Below are 25,234 nucleotides of genomic sequence, written 5' to 3' on the forward strand. Positions count from 1 at the left end.
TACATTTTTATTAATTGAAAATATATTGATTTGAATGATTAAATTTTTCTTCTTACCACTAAGAGACGCTCAATATACAAAATGTCCCTTTAACAGTCGTATACTTTTAGTAGAGCATTCAACATATGGCCGTTGTTTTACCACATAACCTTCATCTGTGAAGCGAACCTATGGATTTCATTGGCTCTTGCGCTCCTCTTAGAGGTATTACCAGTTATTACATGGCAGTGTGGAAACTTCAAAAACGTAATACTGTACATACAATTACTGTTGAGTTTGTGTTTTAATGCAATAATAATGTAAACCCAACATATATTAAATGCAAGACACAAGGGATAGAGACAAAATAACCACGCACACTAGTCAAAACTAATATTTATTAGGCAGCAAAAGTGTTCTTGGTGCAAACAAATCCCAGTTACAACAAAGACTGCACATTGCAATACAATAGTCAAGTTTAAAAGAAAGAAAGGAAAAGGATACTTAAAATCTAGAAACTAAAGTATCCACACCAATCAGCACAGTTTAAGTGAAAAATTTACACAAAAAAAACTAACAAAAAACATTAAACCTTAAAAAAAAAAAAAAAAAAAAAAGTAGTAAGGCATTAACCACCTCAAGAAAGAAAGTCATACATAATGCTTTTTTTGGTACACGAATGACAATAATAAGCAATCTCCCAGCGCCATTCATGTTCTTACACTCACGCAAAGACATTCACAGTCCCGGTATATAAAAGCCTATTCATTACGAAGCCCATTACCACAGTATTAAAGTCTATAACACATAATAAATATCAGTGAAAGCACCTTTAAAGCTGAAATTGATTTTATTGAGAAACAAAATGTGCAACAGGTAGAAAAACAAAAACATAGACACAACTATACCATTACAATGTTTCAATTGTGACACTAACCAAACTCGATAAATCGAAATTATATACATTGGATCTCAAGAGTTGATCTAAATTAAGTGTTTGATTCAAATTATTTAAATATGTGAACAATTAGAATCAGACTTGTAAAAATATCATTCCAGTCCAGTAATCAGGCTGGACTGAGGCTGCTGCACTTCTCAGACTTTCATTAACACACGCCTTGATGACACAATTGTATCATTAGTAATGCATACCGGAAAATTGAGCAGTAATCGGGGCATAAAAGATGGAAAATCAAACTAACGACTGCCCTCTTTTTGCCGCCCAACACTTCTGTATACGCCTGCAAAGTTAATACTCAGTTTAATACAATTCTGCAAGCAAAAGTCTTGTTTAAAAAAAAAAACTCATCCTGTACACAACTTGTTTAAAAGCCCAATTTTGATCATTTAGATTCTCAGCCCAAAGTGCATATGAATTTTTAACCAGCTAAAAGTGAAAAAAAAAAAAAAGTTGTGAAGTTGGTAAACGACCTCAATATTAACGTTTAGTATATGCAAGTAACTGATTGCATCTGCCGTGTGCAAATGTGTGTATTCGCTCGACTCAATTCTGACAGACTTTAAGCAAATATGGCTTAGGCTCACAATGGCTCATTTTTCCCTTTAACCCTAAAAGCCGTACGTTCATTTCCATTTTGAGGCTGATGTACACATATGGCCACAAAAGAAACCAATGGTAGCCTGTTTTGATGCATTACCTCAAAGCCACATATTTCAAGGGACACTGTGTAATATTTGACCGTTAAGATATCGCTGTATCGTGTAGTACAAGAAAACGAGTGCTAAAATGCACCAGGAAGAATACAAAATACATAATTTCAAAGTCAGCATTACGCACTATTTTTCTTTCCATTTTTTACCCAGCCTTTCACTATGTTTTGGGCATTTGGGGTACCCGTTGCAGCAAGTTAGCGGAGGATCATGTCAGCGCCCTTAAGGTGAGCCTGTTAAATTAATACCGTAAATTCCGGACTACAAACCACCACTTTTTCTTTTTTTAAACATTGCGGCTTCGTTTAGGGTAAATGTTAAATGGTCTGCATTTATATAGTGCTTTTCAACACAATGAAGACCTTCCAAAGCACTTTACAATGTGCTTCACACTTACCCATTCACACACCAATAGGGAGTCAGCCATGCAAGGGGCCTACCTGCTTATTGGGGTCTTTAAGGATTCAGTGTCTTGCCCAAGGACACTTCGACATATAACACGGAGGAGCCGGGAATCGAACCTGCGACCTCTTGAGCCCAAGACGAGCGCTCTACCCCCTAAGCCTATTCTATGTTTTTGTGGACGCCTCGAGGAAAATGACATGGTGCTCTCTTACACAACACATGCGCTCTAAATACAAAACACCGCAGTGATGTTTGGAAACTTTTATAACACCCTTCTAGAGAAGCAATTAGTCCATGTTCTAAACAACACTTCATATATTATATAGCAGGAGAAAAGTGGGAGGTTTAACAGTTAATTAAATATTTACAATCTACTCATGATATCTTAACTTTTTCACCCACATGTCAAGTCCTCGATTTATACATCAGAAAGTTATGTATTCAAAATGCCGCAGTTCTCTTTCTGTATCATCGGTCAGGTTGCTGGAGTGTCCTTTAATCTTCAAGGAACAATAACAAGAGAACACAATTTGGTCCAGTACCATGGCAACCACCAATGACTACAACACAAAAAGACGTTTCACGTCTATGTTGCAATTTGGCCCTATTTTCCAAAGTACGGTTGCTCTGGCGCTGATGTCTAGAAATATAAGGCCCTCAATTTGCATTTTGTTTCGACGCAGTAGTAAATTACTGCTCGTCTTCGTGATCGGCATCTCAAATGGTCACATGATCCAAAACACTTGACGTAAACAACTCAAAGCAAAACTAAAATTGGCACAGCTGAAAAAACTAGTTCATTTTTAAGGCTGTTAAAGACTGGCTTTTAGTCAGGTACGCTCTGTAGTCTGGAATTTAGGGTACAAATTTCTGGAACTCCGAGTATTTGAATTTATAATAATTCATATATTTTTTGATTCTCATTCAATTCATAATTGTTTTTTTTTTTTCTTGTAATTAATCAAGTTTTTTTTACCACCAGATGGCGCTAAAAATTACACAATGTCCCTTTCATTTCTGTGCACCTTCACGTTCCAACTACAATTTTGCAGTTTCTAGGAAAAAAAAGTGTAAAGATGACTCAATTCTTTGTCTCCCACAGTCTGGTCATGTTGAAAACCAGCACATTTCATTACTTGCCTCATATTATCTTGACATTAAAAGCTAGCTCGGCTTCGAGCTGTCACTTTCCTTTGGCGGTGCTTTGGACGTTTTTGCCGAGGCGGAGGAGGAAGTGGATGAAGAGGAAGAGGAAGAAGACGAACTCCATCGGGTCTCTACGCCCGTGCTGGTCATTTTAAGCTTCCGCCGTTTCGCAAGGGGGGCGTTGTCCACGCTTTTTAGAAAGAAGCCTTCTCTCTTACCGCGGTTGAAAGCCTGGGCACAGGGGCGAAATGGTGTCATGAATAGGGCTGCAACATTTAGTCAAAGTAGTCGACAAAAATGGAGAATAATGAATTCAGTTGTTGGCTTTTGTTGCCAGACACATTTTTCCAATAGAGCGAGGCATCTCTACATGAAAATAATCCCTTCTAAAAGTCACTCATGTGCAACAGTGTCTGTCTTGAGCTGTAACATACAGTATGCCACAAGAGGGAGTACACCTCACATATTTCTGCAGGGATTTCATCATGTTTAATTGAACAACACAGAAGAAACATTGCTTTGACACAATGAAAGGTAGTCTGTGTAAAGCTCTTATAGGAGTGTAAATATATTTTTCACCATATAACCATTAGTAGCTAAACCCTTGGTAACCAAAGTGAGTAAACCCTGAAGTAAAAGTTCCTGAAGTTCGTTATTTTCTGTGGCCAGTATGATTTCCCAGAACCAAATTAATCCTCCTGGCCTGTAAAAACGTAATAGAAATTAAAAGCATGCAGTTCGGAGAACTAATGTCAGCTGTTAAAACAGTTGAATTTCTTAACAATTGAGACAGATTCATTCAAGGACTTATATCTCTATTGACTGAGAAATGTGGCTTACTGGTTTTAAATAGCGCATTTTTACTTGCATGCATTTATCATCGTACCATTTGCCACATAATCAAATGATCTAATTATTTGACGAACTGTTTCAATAGTTAGTGACTAGTCGACGATTAAAATAGACGTCAGTTGCAGCCCTAGTCACAATTTAGTGAATGTTTTGTTTTCATTGAGAGACAGAAAGTTGTGTAACAAAGCAACATCTTACCTTGTAAGTGGCGTTGACGAAAGTACGTACAGTGGGCCCACTGGACTCCAGCACATCTGGAGTGCAGAGAGGTGTCGTGGACATGGACGCACCACCCTGCAGCCAGCTGTTCTCTTTCAGATCAGAAAGCTTGAGTCTCCTTTCCGGATCCACTGTCAATAGTCCTTCATTCATAAAAGATTTAAGGGGGTAAGCAATATTGCCCTTACATGACATCTCATTAAAACATTGAGGACATTTTTCCCCAATGCTGCTTTGTTAAATATAACTATAGTAACTGTAGTATACTGTATTTATTCATATACGTACAGTTATCACTTGCTGTATCGCGGTTTACTTATTGCTGTTTTGCTACTTCACGGATTTTCACCGTGCATTGTGTTCTGCATTCTGACTTGCTAAAGAGTCGGCACCCCCCTATTTTTTTACATACGTAAAACAGCTTGACAAACATTGTGTATGCGCAAATCTTTTTCATTTACAAGTTCGTCACTAAGTCAACATGTCAACTAAACACTCTAGACCCAAAAGAATAGCAAAAGGTAGAGATGCTCTCTACTGCCAACAAAGTTTGACTTCTCGAACAACTCAACTTGATCTAATGCCATATGCAGCTCTTTAAAGCTCCCTAGTGGCTCCCTGGTACGTTTTCAAAGAAGGTTTTAAAATGGAAAAATATATGATTTCTGTAGGAATGCAAACAGGACATCTTTAACGTTCTTAAATAAATATACATAGAATGTATGTGTTTCCTTCCTGATCAGGCCTTTATAAGACTTTTAATTTTTTGCAGCTCCAAGAATATATTTTGGTTTGTTTTTTGGGTCCCAAAATGGCTCTTTCAACATTTTGGCTGCAGATCCCTGCCTAAGGAAAGTATATGCAGTTTTCCATAATGTCCACATGGAGGCCATAAAGTATCATGTAAATCTAAAAACTTATGTCTCGAATCAAAAGATTAAATTTTAAATTATACTTTGATAGTACAGATATTATTTGTAAAAAAAAATGTTTAAGTAGTACTGTACTTTTTTTAGTTAAATGCTTGAGTCTGTGAATCGGTTTTGTTCCTTTGTTTAAATGTTTAATAGAGTATTTAAGAAATAAATAAATGATTCTACTTTGAGGGTTGACTATCGCAGGACATTTTTGGAACGCAACCCCTGTGAAAAAAAACGAGGGGTTACTGTATGTGCAAATAACTCCACCGTTACCTTTAACCAGTTCCTTAGCATCTTCTGACACACCCTTCCACGGCTCCCCATCCAAGGAGAAATCTCCCTCTTTTATCTTTTGCATGATATCAGCAGCGTAAGACGACGTCATCCCCACCTGCTCGCTCTGGAATGGCACCTGGCCTGACAACATAGTGTACTGAAAAAAAAACACATAGTCAGGGATCAGGCTTTTCTCTTTTTCCCCCCGACACATGTTTCAGATTGGGCGACTTAAAGTTTAAATACCAGGATGACACCGAGACTCCAAAGGTCGCAGGCCTTGTCGTAACCGGCGCTCTCAAATAGTTCGGGCGCGGCATACTGCAGGGTGAAGCACGGCGTCTGCAGAGGGCCGCTGCCGGCAGGACACAATCGGGCGAATCCAAAATCGATGACTTTCAAGACAGAGTTCTCAGTCTCATCGGTAAAAAGCACGTTCTGAAAGGTAAACACAAAAACATCAGATGTACAGTGCTTAGCCAACATTTTGACCACCTCCCAAGAAATTTGTCATATTGCCACATATTGGGCTTCCAACTTAAAGGTTAAAAAACAAAAAGAAATTCTAAGAATCAACAACATGTGAAACACAATCGTGAATTGGAACCAAAAAATTTTAACACTCTATATTATATTCTCAACAAAAAAAACGAAAAGTAAGTTTTGTAAAGTATTGGCCTCCTGTTCTTTCAGTTCAGGCAATTGACTCCAGAAGTTCTAAATGATCCAATGTCAACAGAAATGATCAATTATGCAACATTTACACATGTCCCGGAGAACTGTGCAAGCAATAATATCAAAATGGGGGAGCATAAAAAACAGCAAACTAAGGAAAACCTGGCCGTCCTTCTAAATATTTGACCCAAACAAGGAGAAAACTAATCAGAGATGCAACAAAGAGCCCTATGACCATATGGATGACCTGTAGGCATACACCGCTGAGGTGGACCTATCTGTGCATAGCACAACTGTTAGTCATACTCTGTATAAATCTGCTCTTTTTGGAAGAGTGGCAAGAAGAAAGCCCTTTCTGATTGAATACCAAAAAAAGGCCCATCTGGCGTTTGCAAGAAGCCACATGGGAGATACAGAAAATGTGTTTTGGTCAGTTTTTTTTAAGACCAAAATTGAACTTTTTGGGCTAAATGGAAAGTGTTACATTTGGTGAAAGACTAACACTGCATGTCACCCTGAAAACACAGTTACCCAGTGTCAAAGGTGGTGGTGCTCTGGGGTTGCTTTTTTTCAGCAGGGGCTGGTAAAAACATTAGAGTTGATAGGTAGATGGATGGAGCTAAATACAGGGAGATTCTGTCAGAGAATCTGCTGGAGTCTGCAAAAGACCTGAGAATAGGGCGCAGGTTCACCTTAAAGACGGACAACGACCCAAAACAAAGCAACATCTACAATATAAAGGTGTAAGAAAGACCAAAGTAAAGTCCAGACCTCAATCTTACACAGCAGTGTTTTTCAACCTTTTTTAGGCCAAGGCACATGTCTTTCATTCAAGAAAATCCTGCGGGACACAACCAGCCAGTGAATCTCCGGTAAAAGGAAATCTAAAAATACCCCCAAAAAATGGCTTTTACTAGACCGCACAGGAAGACAACAGTACGTTAATTAGTGTGCTGTGGTACAGTGGTTAAAAAAACAATGCGATATACCTTAAGGAACATGAGCTGTTTTGTAAGGAAGAATAGGCAAATATTTCTGTTACAAGATTTGCAAAATTTTTAAGAGACATACCCTTAAAGAGGTTGTAGAGAGTATTAACTCAAAGGGGAACAATATTTTTGAAATGCTAACTTTTCAATTTCTAGCATCATATAAACTGTTGTATATGTTTGGTTTGTTTCATAACTGTGTCTTACATGTGAAGTTTTTTTAATTAATAAGTTTGAAGCCTGAAATATGGCAAATAAGTCAAATACTTTTGCAAGGCGCTGTAAGACCAGTCCCTTGCTATGCAATCATTTTGTTTTCATTCAAACAGGCCCACCTCCGGTTTGAGATCTCTGTGCACGACCCCGGCATCATGCATGAAACTGACAGCTGAGACCAGGCTCTGCAGCAACTTGCTGGCTTCTGCTTCACCAAATAATTTCTTCTTCTTGATTCTTTCAAGCAGCTCTCCTCCACGCAGAAGCTCCAAAACTAAGTAGGAGTGGTACTGAGAGAAGACAACAGATTATGACAAACTCCCCTGATATGCAGCACAGTACTAAATCGCTGAGGCTTAAGAATTTCAAACTTAGTACAAAAAACTTTAAAGAGAATTGAAGAGAATGCAGCACTTTTTTGCTCAGTCACTCTTTACTACATTTTTTGTGGAGTTTTGTGCATTTCATCTTCCTTATTGCTTGCAAAACATGAGTGAAAAGTCTGTTAAAAGATCATTTTCTTCATTTCAAGTATTATATTTTTAAAACTGCTTTGTTTGATTTGTTTTCTTGGTGACATATGAACAAATATTTTAAAAGGCAAATGAGTCTGATCGTTATATTTTCATATTTGTTTACCTTTTTTGCAAGTACCGTGTACACACACACACACACATATATATATATAGATATATACATATATATATATATATATATATATATATATATATATTCAATGGAACATGCATTTATCATTGTACCATTTGCCACATGGTACATACACACATTGTAAATATACACACATTTATGTACATATACTCATATATATACACATACAACAACTATACTTGACTCTTTGACAATCAGAGATTAAGGCTGACACATAATATACTTGTTCGCCAATCTACCTGATCAGTGTAGACATCATGCAGCTTAACAATGTTCGGATGAGCTTCACATTGCCTCAAAGCAGCAATCTCCCTCTGGGTATTGACTTCCATTCTAAAACAAAACACAGCATTGGTTTGGTTTACACCAGTGGTCGGCAACCTTTTCTGTACTACGGACCGGTTCAATGTTTTATATTGATCTCGCAGCTTGGCCTGCCAATAACATAACTAATGATAACAATAATAATAACAATCACAATAATGATAAGCGGGCGGCACAGCAGTCCATGGCACAATTCTGAAGTCATGGGTTCAAATCCAGCTACCACCCTTGCCGTGCAGAGTTTGCATGTTTTCCCGTGTTAGTGTGGGCAACTTCGAGCACTCCAGTTTCCTCCCACATTCCAAAAGATACATGTCAACCACAAACATGGCTGTCACCCACAAAATAGATTTAAACAAAAAAATAGGTTATTTGAGTGCATCTAAGAAATACACGTAATTGCACGTCTTACATACGGAGCTTGACAGAGGCCGCAATGATAACACAAGCCTGAATATGGCGCCAGCAAGTAGAAAAATTTCAAATTCTGTGGAGCAACTTTAACGTGGAAATTACCGTAATTGTGTTGCCTTCCTATTGAGCAGTTCACACGGTCAGATGACAAAAAGTTCTGACACGCCAGGATTCATTGAGCATGTAACACTACACCCACAGAGTTGCATCAAGACATATAAAGAAATAACACGTTTCCCAGCGGCTGTACAAGAATACCTCCTTTTGGCAGGGGTGATATTCCCCAAAATGTTCGCGCAAAAAATCTGTGTCGAAACCATAATTGTTTTTACAATATTTTTTACAATTTAATACTATATTCTTCCAGGCCAAAACATTCATTTTGCAAATAAAAATACCTTATAATACCTTTTTACAAATAGCTTCTGTACAGTCGAATAATAATTTTAATCATCAATGGAAACTAATGACTTCTAACAGCGTGGATTAGCACTGCCCACAGCTACCCAACTTTCAAAATTATTATGAAAAAAAATACAAGGTACAGTCGGACAGATAGTGACTCAAGCGAATTTGACCGCTCCTCTGAATGAGCCGCACCATTCTAACACCACTCTGAAGTGTTTTTTTTCTTCTGAAGGCTCTGTAGTAGGTGTGTTTTTTGAGAGAAGACCATACTGATAGGCAATCGTTGTCACTCTGTTTTTTTTCTTGTGAAAAAGATGCTCATATTATATTGGGTCTTCCAACATGACAATGACCAGAATGATGCGATTACGTTGCGGAGGGTTTCAACCCTTTTTGCATCCATATTAAAACTTATTGCTGCTGTTGCCCCAGTTTTTTCCTTTGTTCTTAACGGAATAAATAAAAAGTAATTAATTTCTTATGCCGCCCTAAAGCTGGATTCTTTGCTGAGCATATCCAGAAGTTTTAGTTTATCCACTGCTTTTTGGGCCTGGCCACATCTGCTCTTGTTGTTCCAGAGCGTTTTGTCGACATTATGGGTTTTAGAGAAACTCGAAAATGCAAGATAATTTACTCATACATAAAGTAAATTCGGCAAGCTGTTTTTCATACAGGTACGAAATTAAATTGCAATATTATTGATGCACAGGTAGGGAAGAGGGAAAGTGACTGAATGCAAAACACAATGCAATTCCTGAAGTACCAAAACCATGAAAAGAAACCACATTACAGCAAGGGATCACTGTATCTTGGAAATCCATCCATCATTCAATATGATGTGGAAAAAAGGTAAATTAAGTATTTGGAGGCCTTTAAACTCACCTGCGGCTGACAATCTTGACCGCATACTCGAGGCCGCTTTGCTTATGTGTGCATTTTCTGCACACAGAAAAACTTCCCTCACCTAAGGGTGGCCCCTGGAGGCAAAGGTCATAGTTGAGAAAAAATTGGGATTCCTAGAAAAAAGAAAAAAATAATTGTGTCATACAGATAATACAAAAGATAAAGCCCTGGTCCGAGTACTTCTTAAAAGTTTCATACCGCAACCATTGCACTTCGCTGGACAGAGGCAGCACCTGGTCGGTCAGTGGGAACCCGAGAATCCAAAAAGTCCCCCATTACAGCATTTTTATTGAACAGGATCGAAGGCGCAATAAAGGAGTAGCCCTAGGAGAGAACAAGAGATTCAGTGAACACAGCTGACAAATACTGAAAAAAGTATTGAATAGAGAATTTCCAGATTTTGAATTTTCTAGCAGCATTTAAGAGCGCCATATTGGGTTAAAAGTAGTACGACTTAGACAATGTTATCGCTTAAAAAAACTTCTCACGGACAAGAGGCGACCTTTGATAGATTTACGGTACAAATATAATTGTTTAATATTTGCATTAATCAACAGATTTAGTGATTAAAACAGAAATATTGATGAACAACTGGTATTGATATTGATTGATTCCACTTAATGTCACTCTTTGTCTTAAAATACCCTAGGACTATATTGAAAACACCTTTGTGTGGTAAACCAAGTGCAGCACCTAGAGCAGGGGTCTTCAAACTTTTTGGAGCTGAGAGCTACTTTTTGTTACAAATTAGCATAAAAGGCACCCAAGTTTTATATGCATTTTTAAAATAATAACTTATCATTTTATTACTATGTTGTTTCCAAGTTGATTATTGGAATTGGGGTTAAATAGACTATTAATCAGTAAAAAAAAAAAAAAAAAAAAAAAAAAAAAAAAAAAAAAAAAAAAACTTTAACTAGAGAACAGGCACTGGTGAGCAATGAACAAGCACTCGTGAGCTATTTTCAGAACCAGTCCGCGGGCACCTCAGGTTTTCTTAGAGGAAAACCCTTCATGGAAAATGCATACTTCGTAATTTGGTATAAATTGGTGAGGTAGACTACGGAACCTTTGTAGCATTTGTAAGCTTTGTTTTGTGTATTGCGACCCAATGCAACATCTATTGCAGCCTGGTCATCCTGTAAGAGGGGGGTTACCTTTTGTTTGGCCACATATCAAGGTTTCTTAATTTCCTCATGTAACTCAATTTACAAAACACAAGATGGGTGTAGATTCCTTGTGCTGGCACATACTTGGCTAAATTGTTGTGTGGACACATCATCAATAGTGTCACCCTGGGACACAACACCAGACACCCTCACCTGGGGTGGCAGGCCACAGGGTGATCAGCCCCTAGCTTGCGTCACTTCTAATCCTTCATGAGAATTGTTTTGATGGGCAGCACACTTCTAATGGGACTATGCATATTCAAGTTTTTCCTTGCCTGCATGCAGGTTTCAGATCAGGGGGTGCTGTAATAGTGGACTGGGCAGACATTTAGTGATTAAGGGCTATACAAATAAATGTGACTTGACACAGAGTTAACCTGTAATATTCTTAATGCATTTTAGGCTGCCAAAAATCACCATCAATTAGAAGTACAATAACAAATACTAGGGTTACATGAAAAGTGAAAGACATCCTGTACCTGGAAGAGGCGGTCAGTGCTTGGAGGTGTGCTCGCCGGAGAATAAACAGGATCCATTCCAGTAAACTCCTCAGCAAAATTCCCCACATCAAGTTCACTCTTCAGCTCTGGCTTGAACGGGCTCGAAATCTTCTTCTGGGCGAGATCGTCCCAGTTGAGTCCCTGTCAATTAATTCGTAATCCAACGGTTATTCAAAAAATCCGAAAGAGAAAGTCAACAAAGCTCATTTAAGAAGAAGCACCTTGAAGAAAGCGTGAGTTTTGATGTCTGTAGCGCCCCGCGGTCCGTAACCGAGCCTCCTGTGAGGATCCTTCACTAACAATTTACGGATCAGGTCTTGAGCGGTGGGTTGGATCATTGAAGGGAACGGGGGATCGCAGCGAAGGATACGTCTGAGAAAATTACGATAAAATGTATTAAATGTATTAATCAAGATTTTCAAGAAGATCAGGTGTTATTTATTGATCTTGCTTTAAATGTTTACAACTGTCTAGCAATGCCTTGATTAAGATAGAGTATGAAGCTCCTATACTAAAAACCCCAAGCTTTTGCACGCTTCTTCTCCAGAGGGATTTTTTAAAGGATTTACAAAACACATGGAATGTATCAGTTCCTTATTGTAAACAGTTCTCCTTTTAAAATATAATGTCATTCTGTGACCCACAAAAAACATCTATTTCACTTTTTCTCAGCTCAAACTATGCATTGTGAGTGACAAACGTTTGAATACAAGCAACCCTGCGTATATTTATATATATATGTATATGTCCCTAATGGTCTAGTAACGGATAGGATCAGGCCTTTGTGATTTGTGTTTGATTTCCATCATTGCATCCTATCTATCTATCTATCTATCTACCTACCTTGGTCATATCCCTCAAGAGGGTTGACCGACAGCAAGACACACACATACAATAACAAATGAAAAAAAAGGGAAATAAATAGCAAAAAAACACACAAACATTTTTGGACCATGGCCAACCCAATTGCCCAAACACCCAAACAAGTTAGGCACCTCGGCACCCCAGTCGGTCATGCTTTCGTCCCTCCAGATGAAATGGGACACCAGAAAGCGGCAATGTCACTTGGGTCAGGGTGACACAACACACTCTTTTGTTCAACAGCAGGGCCCGACAGCTTTCACTGGTTTACCCCTGCCGCATCATACGGGTGCCCAGCCCATCCTTAAGAACGTGTCCACAATCCCACTATCCTTTCACAACACCTCTCCACTCCTTTCTATCACCAACAAGAGCTCTAGCTTCCATTATATTTAGACCTCTTTCCTGCAGTGCACACATAACACCATCCATCCACGTCAATCGGGGCCTTCCTCTCGGTCTCTTTCCATTGACTTCTGCTCTGTAGATCCTCTTCAACATTCGCTCCTCATCCATCCTCTCCATGTGTCCAAACCAACCGAGTACTCTCTTATCAACACGCTTGCTCAGTTCCACGACTACTCCAGTTCTGTCTCTCACACTTTCATTTATTTGTCTATCCAATCTTGTCACTCCTAACATAGTCCTCAAACACTTCATCTCAAAAACATTCAACTTCCTTCTTAAATCTGCGTTCAGGCTCCAAGTCTCTGCGCCATACAACACAGTACAATCACACTCTCATACAGTCCCCTCTTAACATCCATACTCATACTCTTGTTCATCACTCTCCTCAGAGCACCCAAAACCTTGCTTCGTTGATTCACTCTGTGCAATACCTCACACTCCATTCCACCAACAGCAGCCACATCACAACCCAAGTACCTAAAGCTTTCAACTTCTTCCAGCACCTGTCCATGCAACCTGATTTCTAACGTCATGCCCACTTCATTGCATCCAAAGCTATGAAATCATCTATGTCCCAGCTGGCAGGATTTAGTGCTCTGAACATTGCTATCAAGTTCGATGCATGTTGGTATGCAAGTGTGACCAGCAGTAAAATGTATCGACAGGTCAATAATTTCACAAACATGGTAACGCATTTCCAATTGTGTTCGCATATAAAGTGCAACGGATTATAAGGTGCACAATCAAAATTCTGTCTGCATAGTGTGGAAAATATGGTGAATACGGAATAAGGCGCTATGGGATCCTTTGGACGACACATTTGAATAGGATAAAAAAATAATGTATATATGTTGATTATCACAAAACCTTGGTTATTTTTTTGATTGCTGATAAAAATATTTTGCTTTATTGTATCATGAACTCACTTTGATACTTCACTCTGGGAATTCCTCTCCCCCTCCAGAGTAAATGGAGACGCTCCAGTCAGCAGCTCAAACATCAGGATTCCGAGACTCCACCAATCTACTGACTGCAAACATCACACGGTGGGAAAGACAACAATTGTTCCAGTTCTCAAAACAGATTTGTTTTTATTGATAATAAAAACCCAGAAAAAAACTGTAAAAAACCCAAAATGCCAGCAAACCACTCAGAGCAATTTGATTGGATGAGCAGTAGATGTGGGCTGATCTCTGCACACAGCACACCCTTCACTCTCTCGCTCTGTGCGTTCTTTACTGAATGCAAATGCGTCGATATCCCATCTATTTGCAGTGGTTTGTGACATTTTTAAAGAACAACTTTGCTTGCACTTTGTTTTGAAACAATTATTTAGGACAAAAATGACGGTCAAAACGAGCCTCAACACTATAAAACAACCGTGGAAGGGAGACATGTTTTAAGTAGTATATTTATATTGATATGGGACACAGGCTCCGTCATTAATTTTTATTTAAGAGATTTGCGCCAAACATCAAAAGACAAAAAGTGAAAAAAAATTGCTGAATAATTAGCTTTTGTCTGAACAACTGGGTAGTGCGGTTTTGTTCAATTTTGTCTTAAAAAAAAGTGGTGTGACTTTCTCTCGAAAATAAAATGGATGTATGGCTCTTTGGGTCAAAAAGGTTCCCAAAGCCTGGTCTAACATAATAAGCCTTGGTAAAGACACATTTTAACAAGCACAACAAACTACTGTTAATGTTTTTTAAATTTGTGGTATTCCTACCTTGCCATGGCCCGTTTTCCCCCTGATGATTTCAGGCGCCATGTACTCAATGGTACCACAGAACGAATAGGTTCTATCCTTCTATAAGATAAGGGAATGGGAAAAAAACAGTTAAAAGCGAGGCTTAGTAAAAACACAAAAGTGATCAATAAGCTTCAGATTCCTTAACATCAGTGACATCCAGTCAGGGGAAGCAAGTGAGGCTCTGGCATCATGGATAAATAAAATGAAAAAAATATCAAATGGTTATATTTAATCAGTAATATTTCGAGGTTGTTTATCATTTAACTTCACATGAATGAATTTTCTTTTTTAAAATTTATGAATTTCCACATACTATATTATAATTATTAGTTTATTAATTAATAGTAGGGCAGCACGGCGGCGCAGTGGTTAGCGCGTGTGCGGCACAGTTCTAAGGTCTTGGGAACCTCCTGTGTGGGTTCAAATCCAGCTAATGAACTTCCTGTGCGGAGTTTGTATGTTCTCCCCGTGCTTGCGTGGGTTTCCTCCAGGCACTCCGGTTTCCTCCAACATTCCAAAAACATGCATTTCAGGTGGATTGGCCGGTCCAAATTGTCCCTAGGTGTGAATGAGCGAGCGCGTTGTCTGTCCCTGTGTGCCCTGCGATTGGCTGGCAACCAGTTCAGGGTGTCCCCTGCCCACTGCCCGATGATTGCTGGGATGGGCTCCAGCACCCCCGCGACCCTAAAGAGGATAAGCGGTGCAGCTAATAATAATAATAATAATAATAATTTCCTTTGTATTGTCATTCTTTGTAACAATGTACACAGAACGAAATGTCGATACACCTGACCCGTTGTAGCGAGCCGATGCAGCCGCAGCCAACAGAGGGCGCCGCCATTATACCAATTAGGTATGTCTCGGCCGAGGCGCGAACCAGCGACCTCCCAGTCTCAAAGCGGGCACACTACCATCTAGGCTACTGAGCTGGTGATATGAGATGAGATTAATTAATAGTATTTTAAGAAGTAAGTAACATATTACTGTCTCGAGCGTGAGGAGATGTAGAATGAGGCACGCAATTCTCTTGCCTCATGGCAGAGGGCGATAGTGAGACCAAGGCTTCTGATTGGACGCACACCTCAACCCCAAACAACACCATTAGTGATAGTTTTAGCAATTTAAGAGCAAGTCGAGCCATTGAGGATTATCTATTTATTTATTATTTATATCCAAAAGGAGCAGTGTGTAATGTACTACTAGGCTTAGCGTCTGCAGATGCAGAGAGAGGCACACAATTCTCCTGCCTCATGTTAGAGGGGAGTAATGAGACAAGGGATTTGGAAAATTAGTGATAGTAGTAGCAAGCTAAAAGCAAGTGAAGTCATTGAGGATTACATATGCATTGATGCTTCGATTCAAAGAGGGCAGTGCATGGACTTCATTTATAAGTAAAACTATGACAATAGTTTTTTCTATGCTACAGTTCATATATTGCTTTTTTGATCTGCCAATCAAATTGTGAATAAGCTGTAGGTTCATTTGTTTGTAGTTCTGACTGTGGCTCAACAGACACCAACCTCACCGCATGTCAGTGCTTAGCATCTCTTGTATTAGGGTATAATACCTCCTCTTGGAGAAATTCTTTGCTGAGTCCAAAATCAGTCAATACCACATGGCCTTCACTGTCCAGGAGAATATTTTCCAATTTGATGTCACGGTACACGATCCCAAGCTGCACAAATTTAAAATGATTTTTCCATCATTATTAGGTAAATGCTCAGTAAGCTACAGGCATGAAAATAGGTCAAGGCTTTAAAAGGTGAGAAGGTGTGGAGAGAATACCGTATGTATGTGTGTATAACGTGCACCCCTAATTTATTTTATTACAAATTAGTAAAACATTTTGTTTGACTTTTTCTCAGCTTTGACCGAGCATTAAAAGTGACAAACGTCTGTTAAATACATTATTCAAATAATTTATTGACAACTATGAACAAGATACCAATACAACATTTTCAATGTATTTATTTAATGTCCATAAAAGTCTAATTCATCATCAGATACACCAGAGTTGTTTCCCTCGATGTGCTGTTTTGCGTTCATTTATATCTTTAAGGATGACTTTCTGTTTTCTCCATTCTCTAACATTCGTCTCTGGTACCGTGAATAAAAAGAGTGTGATAATGAGAAGATTTCTCCTTGGATCTAAACAATTAATGAAAAATCACCCTTTTTGACTTCAAAACAGTAAATTGCTACGAAAGTTGAGTTTTTTTTAATGCCTGAAACTACTGTTCATGCAAATTATGCAGAATGTTTTGTGTAGGAAAACACAAACCTTGTGCAAATGCTCTAAAGCCAAGATTATTTCTCCAATGTAAATGCGCACCGCCTCCTCGGAAAAGTGATCTTGCTGATACAAATGAGTGAACATCTCACCTCCACTTACATAATCTATTAGCAAACAGAGGAGTAAAAAGAAGGAATATTAAACAATTCAAGGCAATCGTTAAATACATCCGATTTGGTTAGGTGACCTCCACTCACCCAGGATGAGGTGCAGCTTGCTTTGTGTCTGAAAGGCATAATGAAGCGTGACTAAGAAGGGCGACTGACGGATATGTTCCAGCACCTGACGCTCAGTGCGAGTGTGTTCTGTGGTCTTAGCCTTCTGAACGATGGCTGCTTTCTTTAGCACCTGCAAGGTGGTTGTGATCAAATTAGTTAAGTAAAAAAACAAACAAAAAACAAACAAGATCACCCAGGTTTTGGAAAATATTATCCCCCACAAAAAAAAATTGCTTCAAATTACCTTATTTTCTTGACTATGAGGCACACCCAAAACAACCCAAATTGTGTTTTTGCGCTACCATGGTTGTATAGTTGTGCAATCATTGAACAGTATTGCTAACCGGCTCGGTGGCCTTGGAGGTAGGAGCTCGCCCTGAGAATGGTTCAAGCCTCAGCCTATTCATACCTAAAACATTGGTACCTCCCTGTTTGGCGCTCGGCATGAAGGGTTGGATGTGGGAAGAGGGGTTTGGTCACCTAATGGGCTGGGTATCCCCCCTCCTCTGTATCAATCTCCCAGAAAGAGTCAAGAATGTGAGAATGTTCTTGACTCTAGCTCCAGTATATACATGCATGCATACATAGCTAACCACAGTTGCATAACAATGGGAACAGGGATTGCACAGAATCTGACCACCAGGCTTCTAGGTACCGTACATGCATCTATAAAAAAATATAAGGTTTGGAATTTATTTTTGTTTTTTTGCAAAGTATAGCTGGGATCTAAATATAGCAGTTTTTCATTGATTATGGCAGAAGGATGGTAGGGGGGCGGTTCTGTTTCCTGACAGCCAGATGAAGGAAGCTGTCTTTGGGCCTGCTGGTTTTGGCTCCGAGCAATCTTTTCGCTGATGACAGCAGGTTGAAGAGGCTGTGAGATGGGTGGGTGGGGTCACTTGCAATTCTGGTGGCTTGGCGGGTGAGGCGGGAGTTGTAAATGTCCAGGAGGGGCGTCATGAGAGACAGCAATGACCTATCCCACTGTTCTCACGATGCGCTGCAGTCTTTTGGCACGACACGGGGGAGGCGATATACCACAGTGTGATGCAGCAGGTCAGAATGCTCTCAAATGTGCCCCTTAAAAATAAGAGCACGGTGTGGGTCGGGACTCTTGCTCTTCTGCATTTGCGAAGAAAGTAGACGTTGATGGGCTTTTTTGGCCAAGGATGTTAGCTCCAGGACACGTCCACACCAATATGCACACTCAGAAATTTGATACAGCTCACCCTCTCCACCGCAGCACAGTTGATTTGAGTGGGCCATGCTCGGTGTGCATCTTCTTAAGTCAAGAACAATATCCTTTGTCTTCTCTACATTCGGGTGGAGATTGCTGTCATTTCATCACTGGGCAGGCTGCTCACTTCATTTCTGTGGGTTCTCTTTCATTCAGTTCAGAACGACCGACTTACTTCCTACGATGCCATTTTTGTCATTACACTTAGAATCTTGTGTGCTTTGGACTTTGCAAATCAACTGTACCAAAGACTAGTATTCATGTATTGACAATAATCTCCTGGCCCAACCCAATAATAACAATAATAATTAGGTAACATGCCTAAAAATAGTGTGATGACAAGATAAGGACCGACTTACATCCCAAAATGCCTTTTTTGTCATTCAGCTCAGAATCTCTTGCACTTTAGTAAGGCTTTGCGAGTCAGCTGTACCACGGACTGTTTTAATATCCTGACAATATTCTCTCGGCCCGGCCCAATAATAACAAAATAATTCAGTACTGTGACTTAAAATAGTGTGATGACGAGATAAGACCTCATGCCTTTTCATGTGTCGTCTGTATCCCTAGTAGTCTATTGGATAGGATCCGGGGCACTCCAATGTTGTGCTCTGTGTTTGATTTATGTGGCATTTAATGTTGTAGAATTGTATGCAATTGCAATTAGTGATATAAGGCCCCTTTTAATTTTTTGTGCAACCCTAGTCCTTAGTTTTAATTCCATGCGCCTTATGATACGGTGCGCCTGATAGTGTGGAATATATGGTAATAACTTGCAATACTGCTATATCATTCATTCACACATTCTAAAGTTTTGCTTATAAGTAAATTTGTCACATCAGTAATACAAAATAGCCATGCAAACATACTACTTTTTGCCTTACCTTCATTGCATATAGTTGGCCGGCATCGTGACCGCTGTTTTTCCTTACTAAAAACACCTTTCCATATGCTGGACACAAACAGAGGTTTTGAAAACAAACGATTACTTTAAATGACAACAAAGTAGAAGCTTTTTATTTTTGTTATCTGCTTTTTTTAAGTTGAAAATGGCTTAGGTCACTAAAATCTGTGGAGACAATTGCTTTTATCGAAGAAAACTAAAATTAAAATAAATGTTTTTCCTGTAGAGTTTAGGGCTTCACATTTTTGATATATGCTTTAAAAACATAAATATGTTAAGTTGACAAAATTTAAAGCGTCATAAGAATGTGTATTGCTGCCTGTGAGAGTCGAGTAAATCCCATAGTTTATTTTTTACCTCCAGTTCCCAACACTTTGAGGAGTTCGAAGTTCTCCATGCCAACCTTTTCTGTGTGTCCGGTGAGGTTGGCTATAAAAGAAAGTCAACATATCATACATGCATTCAATGGAAATGTATGAAAGTTTGCATTGATGTATTAACAATATGTAACACAAGCTGTTAGCCAATTATAGAAAACAAAAAGCATCCAGCCAGGCATCCACCTATTTATTTATAAATACGGTGTAAAGCCAAATGTACACATATTTGATATGTTACCGCGGTGTACGTGTCCCACCAAAGATCCACATTCACGCTGGACTGGATGATGAGGTTTTTATTATTACAGTTTCTGCAAATGGATGAGTCACAACATTAGCTTTTCTGTTGGCTTTGATCTCATTGCAGTTCTCTCTCTTGTAAGACTGCCAACAAAGCATATCAAAGAGCTTTCTTTTCACATTTTAGAATATCACAATACATTTTTACATCTTTACATTTTAACAAGATACTTTTAACAAGAGATCGTATAGTGGATTTTTAACGTTTACAATGGATTCAACATATTTTTCTTTCGTCTGAATTTTAACCAACATCATCCTTTTTTAATGTATATGAAAAAATAGAAATAAAAACAATAATGAGTATAAAAACGGGTACAAGTTACCTGCAAATGGATGAGTCACAACATTAGCTTTTCTGTTGGCTTTGATCTCTTTGATCTCAACAAGGGGAATTCATAATTTAGTAAAACAGAAACAAAACGAAAATAAACCTAAACAGCTTGACAATATCAATCACATTACTGTGCATGTTGAGAGATTTGTCAGCTGGGGTTATAATGTTTAAAATTAACTTATTTTGTGGAGCACCAAAAGATGTGTCTTATCATTGCAGTTCTCTCTCTTGTAAGACTGCCAACAAACCCCGCCTCCGGGGCACATGTCAGAAGCCAAAACCAAACCCCACCCCATACCAGCAGATAGCACTGTTGGACTCATCATTGCAGGACATTTACCAAAAACTATACACATATTTCAGCAGGAATTTCAATAAAACAAAAGTTATTATTACACCCGTTACAGATATATGAATTTGGTTCTGATTATAATGTAAAACAAAGAGATACAGTTTTAGGGGCCTATCTCAGGTATTTGGATCTAAATCTGTTTTTTTCAAGAGGGATACTCGTACTTCTGGGTGTCCTTAAAGACAAATCCAGGGGTATTTCAAAATGTTAGGTATATCTTGCCATCCATCCATCCATTGTCTTCCGCTTATTCGGGGTTGGTTCGCGGGGGCAGCAGCCTCAACAGTGCTTGCTTGCAATGCTTAAAATGGGCAGAAATTAACTGTTGTAATCAAAACATAATCAAAACTCTTGCAGTGCAATCTTATAAAGTGCCTTAAAACAATAAGTAATAAGTAAAAATAATATTAAATATTTTACTGTACCATATATGCCAACCTTTTGACATTAAACTGTCGTAAATGTATAATGCACTATATTTTAACGCCTGAAACACAACAAGTCTCTAAAAGATTTAAAACATATATATCATGTGCTTGTTAAAAACAGATGTTGTAAACTTTTACCAAAATGGAAACGTAACGCGATTGTTGGAGCGGTTTATTCACGAACTAATGACACACAGACAAAAGTCTCGCTTTAAAATAAAGCAAATACAGACTAAAATACTAGGCTTGAGTGAAGATTTTTGCGGGAGATTAAAACAAAAATTCAATCAGCGTTTTTAAGGGGAGAAAAGTGGTAGTCTAACGCATAAGGCGGTAGGTAGTGTTGGTAAGTATGCTGTACTGCACTACTACCTCATGACAAGATAATTAGTACTGTATATTCCCTCAACCACAAGGGTTGGAGAGGCACCATTTCCTGTGTTGTGTCTTGGGCATGTACAGTCTGGTAGCACCCATCCCAATCCCAGGCAAACAACCCAGGGAGCTTCCGCATGTTCGACAAATGTGCTAACCACTGCACTACAGAAACACAGTATCTTATATAAAAAATACTTTAAAAATAGACCTGCTGCCAACTACTGATTATGAATGAATTTTAAAATTACCAGGCTCGTCATTGCAAGTAAATGGTAAATGGTCTGCAGTTCTATAGAGCTTTTCAAGTCACCGAAGACCTCTGAAAGCACTTTACAATGTGCTTCACACTTACCCATTCACACAAAAAGCAAATTTTTGGACAATGTCCTCCTTTTTTGCAAAGATAAAATTGGGCAATTTCCTGCAGCACACTAATCAAGCTGTCAAGGCACACTGGTTGAAAAACACTGGTTTAATATGACATTCAGCAGATGATTGTGCTTGTAATAAGAATTATTTTGAAAAAATAAAAGCATATGTTTGACTAAAACAAGAAATACACTAAAAATAGGGAAATGAATATCTGGAATATCAGACCCTTTTTATCGATTTTCCGTCAATTTGAAATGATTTTATTATCAAAAATATGAAAAAAAAATTGAAAAATAATGTATGTTACAGGAAAAACAAGTAAATCTACAGTTTAAGAAAAGATATCTCAAATGCTCGAAATTGTCTGCCAATTGCTTTATATAACAGTGTATTTACTCAAAGCTTATCCTGCTTTCAAGCAGTGGTTGACTGTGAGGGCCTGCAAGGCCTTCTCTGCGGGCCTGAAAAAATTCTGAATCATGTGATGTCAATTATATTTTGTCCATGAATACATCCTAAATAATTCGAAATTGTCTGTCGGATTCCTTTATTTGCTTCTTCACTGGTTGCACTGCTACCAGATGTGTGTTGTAATATGCATGCGTTTAACCAAACACATTTTATCCATTACTAGTTACCAGGGTCAGTAATCTTCCTGGAAGCCTTCATAAAGCCTGCTAAAGGCCATGGGACACAATATCAGTGTTCAATAAAGCTGCTGGTTACGCCAATCAGATTTAGAGTTAGCGGGGACAACACCTGCTAGCTGGCCTTGGGAAATGTCACCAGTTTCACAACCAATGATTGGCTGGGGGCCTGTAACGGTAGTATCACAACGAAAAGTTGAAGAAAAAATGCCCGCGTCTACTGCTTTTGTCGAACCGACTTTTTCAGCCCTAAATCGAATAACGACACACAATAGGACAGGCTTGACTTTCAGAATTAGCTTCAATGGCGATAGAAAATAACTTCTCGATGGGACTGAATTGCACACAATCTGTACGCCTGAGTAATTTAAATCTTGAGAAAAGGATGATGGAATTTATGAGTAAAATGTTTATTTTTTAATGTTTTTTATATGTATCACTGCTGTATCTGCAGTAATGGTATGGCTGTAAAATAGGTATTAACGCTTAGATCAAGTCACCCTACCAAAGGCTTGGGTGTGAAATGCAGTCTGCCACTGCTTTCTAGAAATGTAAGATTGACATCAGAAAAGAGTATCAGCGATCGATAAATTCAAATCAATCCAAGTATTGACTTACCATTGGTGATTTGATGTTCGACCGTACAGGCTTGTTCATTATTCTGGGGATCGGATTCATCACTACTATCAGACATAACTCCCCCAAAAGTACTTTCCTATGCAAACTGTCTGAAATGAATTTGAAGTCGATAACTTTATTTCCCACTCTACACGGGCCAATTATTTTCGCCCCATTGTAAATGGGGAAAGTGTGGATTTGTGAAACCAACAGACAGATGTACACAAACACGTCACTCTTGTACTAATCCGAGTGTTTGACATCCTGCTGTTGATATCACGGCAAACAAAGCAGGTGTAAAATCCACTCACATTTTGATTTTTGTGCCGTATCGGTTGATACTTTAAGAGAAGGCCGGGTTGTTTATTTTAAGAATAACCAACGCTTTACGAAGAAAGTTTAGGAAGAGGTGCTAGCATTAGTTGCTAAAGAGTTACCAATGCATTCCACTCGGATTCACGTTAAGCAATCACATGATTATTTTTCGATCCAACAATGCAAAACATAATCGACAATATTGACAAGTTGCTTTCAGACAGTCTGTGAGGAAATAGTTATTTTCCAAGCAAAAATGTAGCAAGCAAATGGCTCTTGTCCGCTAAACTTTGTAGCGTTAGCCAGGGCTAGTGTCTTCTTGATAAATTATCTCCTTGGGTCTCAGCAATAAAGGCTATGATGGATTCTAGGGGAAAAAAACTCGTTTTCTTTGCTGACTGCGCAGGGGAAGACGTTCAGGTTTCCTCCTTTTGTTCGAAATATTTAGATCATCCCTTAGTGTTCTGTCAGCTGCTAGCTAAAAGACACTAGCAGGATGCTTTCGACACAACCTGGGCGACTCTCGTCACGTGACCATTTCAATGTAGGCGGGGCGAAAATGTCAAACAAGCTGTCAAAACATAAGCGTACTAACTATTCGTATTTAAAAGATATATATAAAACTATCATAGCTCAAAAATAATATTTTAAATACAGTATGTATGGATACAAATAACCTATTATAAATATTTAGCATTTAAAAGAAAAAAAATGTTAAATCCATTTTACAATTGTTTGCCAGAAAATAACATTATTGAGTGTGTATAAATAGAACTAGATGTGCAATCATCACAACCCAGAAGATCGTTAGCAGCTCTCTGCCCAGTCTGTATGACGGGCTCGAATATTCAGCAGCGGAGCCATCAACATTACAAAAGACTCTTCTCACTCTGGCCAGCACTTATTTGACGGGTTGCCTTCAGGTAGGCATTTCAGGTTCCTTAAATAAGGACTTGGGACAGTCTCTGAGCACTACTTGGTAAATATGTTTGCCTATTTATTTAGAGTCTTTTGTCTTATTTTTCTCTATAAAGTCTTTATTACGTTTACCCTGAAGTGTCATGTCTAATCTCGTTGCATACAAATTTTAACAAAGTTTATTTTAATGGCAAAGGCTATTCAATTCAATAGCACAAGAAAGAATCCAAAGTAACCTATTATTTTTCTTCTCAATTTTTTGCCCAGCCTTAGGCAAAGTTTGTTTTGTTCTGGAACCCGTAGCAGCAAGTAAAGGACAATTGTGTCATTCCCCTATAAGTAAGGCTCATACCATGTAGGAGCATTTTAAACACAGCAGGTTTTAAGGTGATTAATGTATTTATGCTTATTTTTTTAAATCATTTTTAATGATTAGCGTTTATCAACTACCAGGCGCCCTAAAAAATACACTGTCCCCTTAACATCGGTCAAAGATCACACAATTAATCATAGTAGACTATTTGTAGTGGAAGGACAAATACGACTTGTAAGGTCCTTTTCTCAAGGTTTCTTATTTTCCCCGTACTGAGGTTTTGAGTTTTTCCTTGCCCGCATGTTGGTTTAAGATCAGGGGATGGTGTAATTGTAACCAGTACAGTCCTTTGAGACACTTTGTCATTAAGGGCTATACAAATAATTGTAACTTGACCGGTCTTATCTTGAACATTCTGTTATGTTGTGTTAATAACTTTACACATCATAGCAGAAATGCTCACTTCATAA

At 38.6% G+C, this 25,234-nt stretch overlaps 1 protein-coding gene across 1 annotated transcript; it reads right to left on the reverse strand.

Annotated features, from left to right (window-relative positions):
* Nucleotides 1–1,275: 1,275 nt before the first annotated feature.
* On the reverse strand, nt 1,276–24,206 carry rps6ka4 (ribosomal protein S6 kinase A4). Its single transcript, XM_088321074.1, has 18 exons — nt 23,219–24,206; nt 19,764–19,835; nt 19,387–19,454; nt 17,245–17,395; nt 17,036–17,151; nt 16,322–16,429; nt 14,731–14,811; nt 13,931–14,034; nt 11,957–12,107; nt 11,715–11,876; nt 10,265–10,390; nt 10,046–10,179; nt 8,257–8,350; nt 7,468–7,638; nt 5,715–5,906; nt 5,466–5,625; nt 4,252–4,415; nt 1,276–3,432 (listed from the first exon to the last, which is right to left on the reverse strand). Exons 1-18 carry the CDS (start codon nt 23,292–23,294, stop codon nt 3,220–3,222), a joined length of 2,343 nt encoding a protein of 780 aa, XP_088177200.1. The 5' UTR covers nt 23,295–24,206; the 3' UTR covers nt 1,276–3,219.
* Nucleotides 24,207–25,234: the final 1,028 nt, after the last annotated feature.

This window comes from Urocampus carinirostris, chromosome 17, assembly GCF_059441175.1.
Source record: "Urocampus carinirostris isolate Australia breed hairy pipefish chromosome 17, RoL_Ucar_1.0, whole genome shotgun sequence".
Classification (NCBI taxonomy): domain Eukaryota; kingdom Metazoa; phylum Chordata; class Actinopteri; order Syngnathiformes; family Syngnathidae; genus Urocampus; species Urocampus carinirostris.

Bases quoted from the DNA above. Each gene is read 5' to 3' on its own strand.
- rps6ka4 (XM_088321074.1), bottom strand. From the start codon at position 23,294: ATGTCTGATAGTAGTGATGAATCCGATCCCCAGAATAATGAACAAGCC. The intron at 16,430-17,035 runs GTTTGTGTTTTC...AAATTTGTGCAG, and splicing joins CTTTAGAGCATTTGCACAAG to CTTGGGATCGTGTACCGTGA. The intron at 10,180-10,264 runs GTATGAAACTTT...TCTTTTTTCTAG, and splicing joins AGCGAAGTGCAATGGTTGCG to GAATCCCAATTTTTTCTCAA.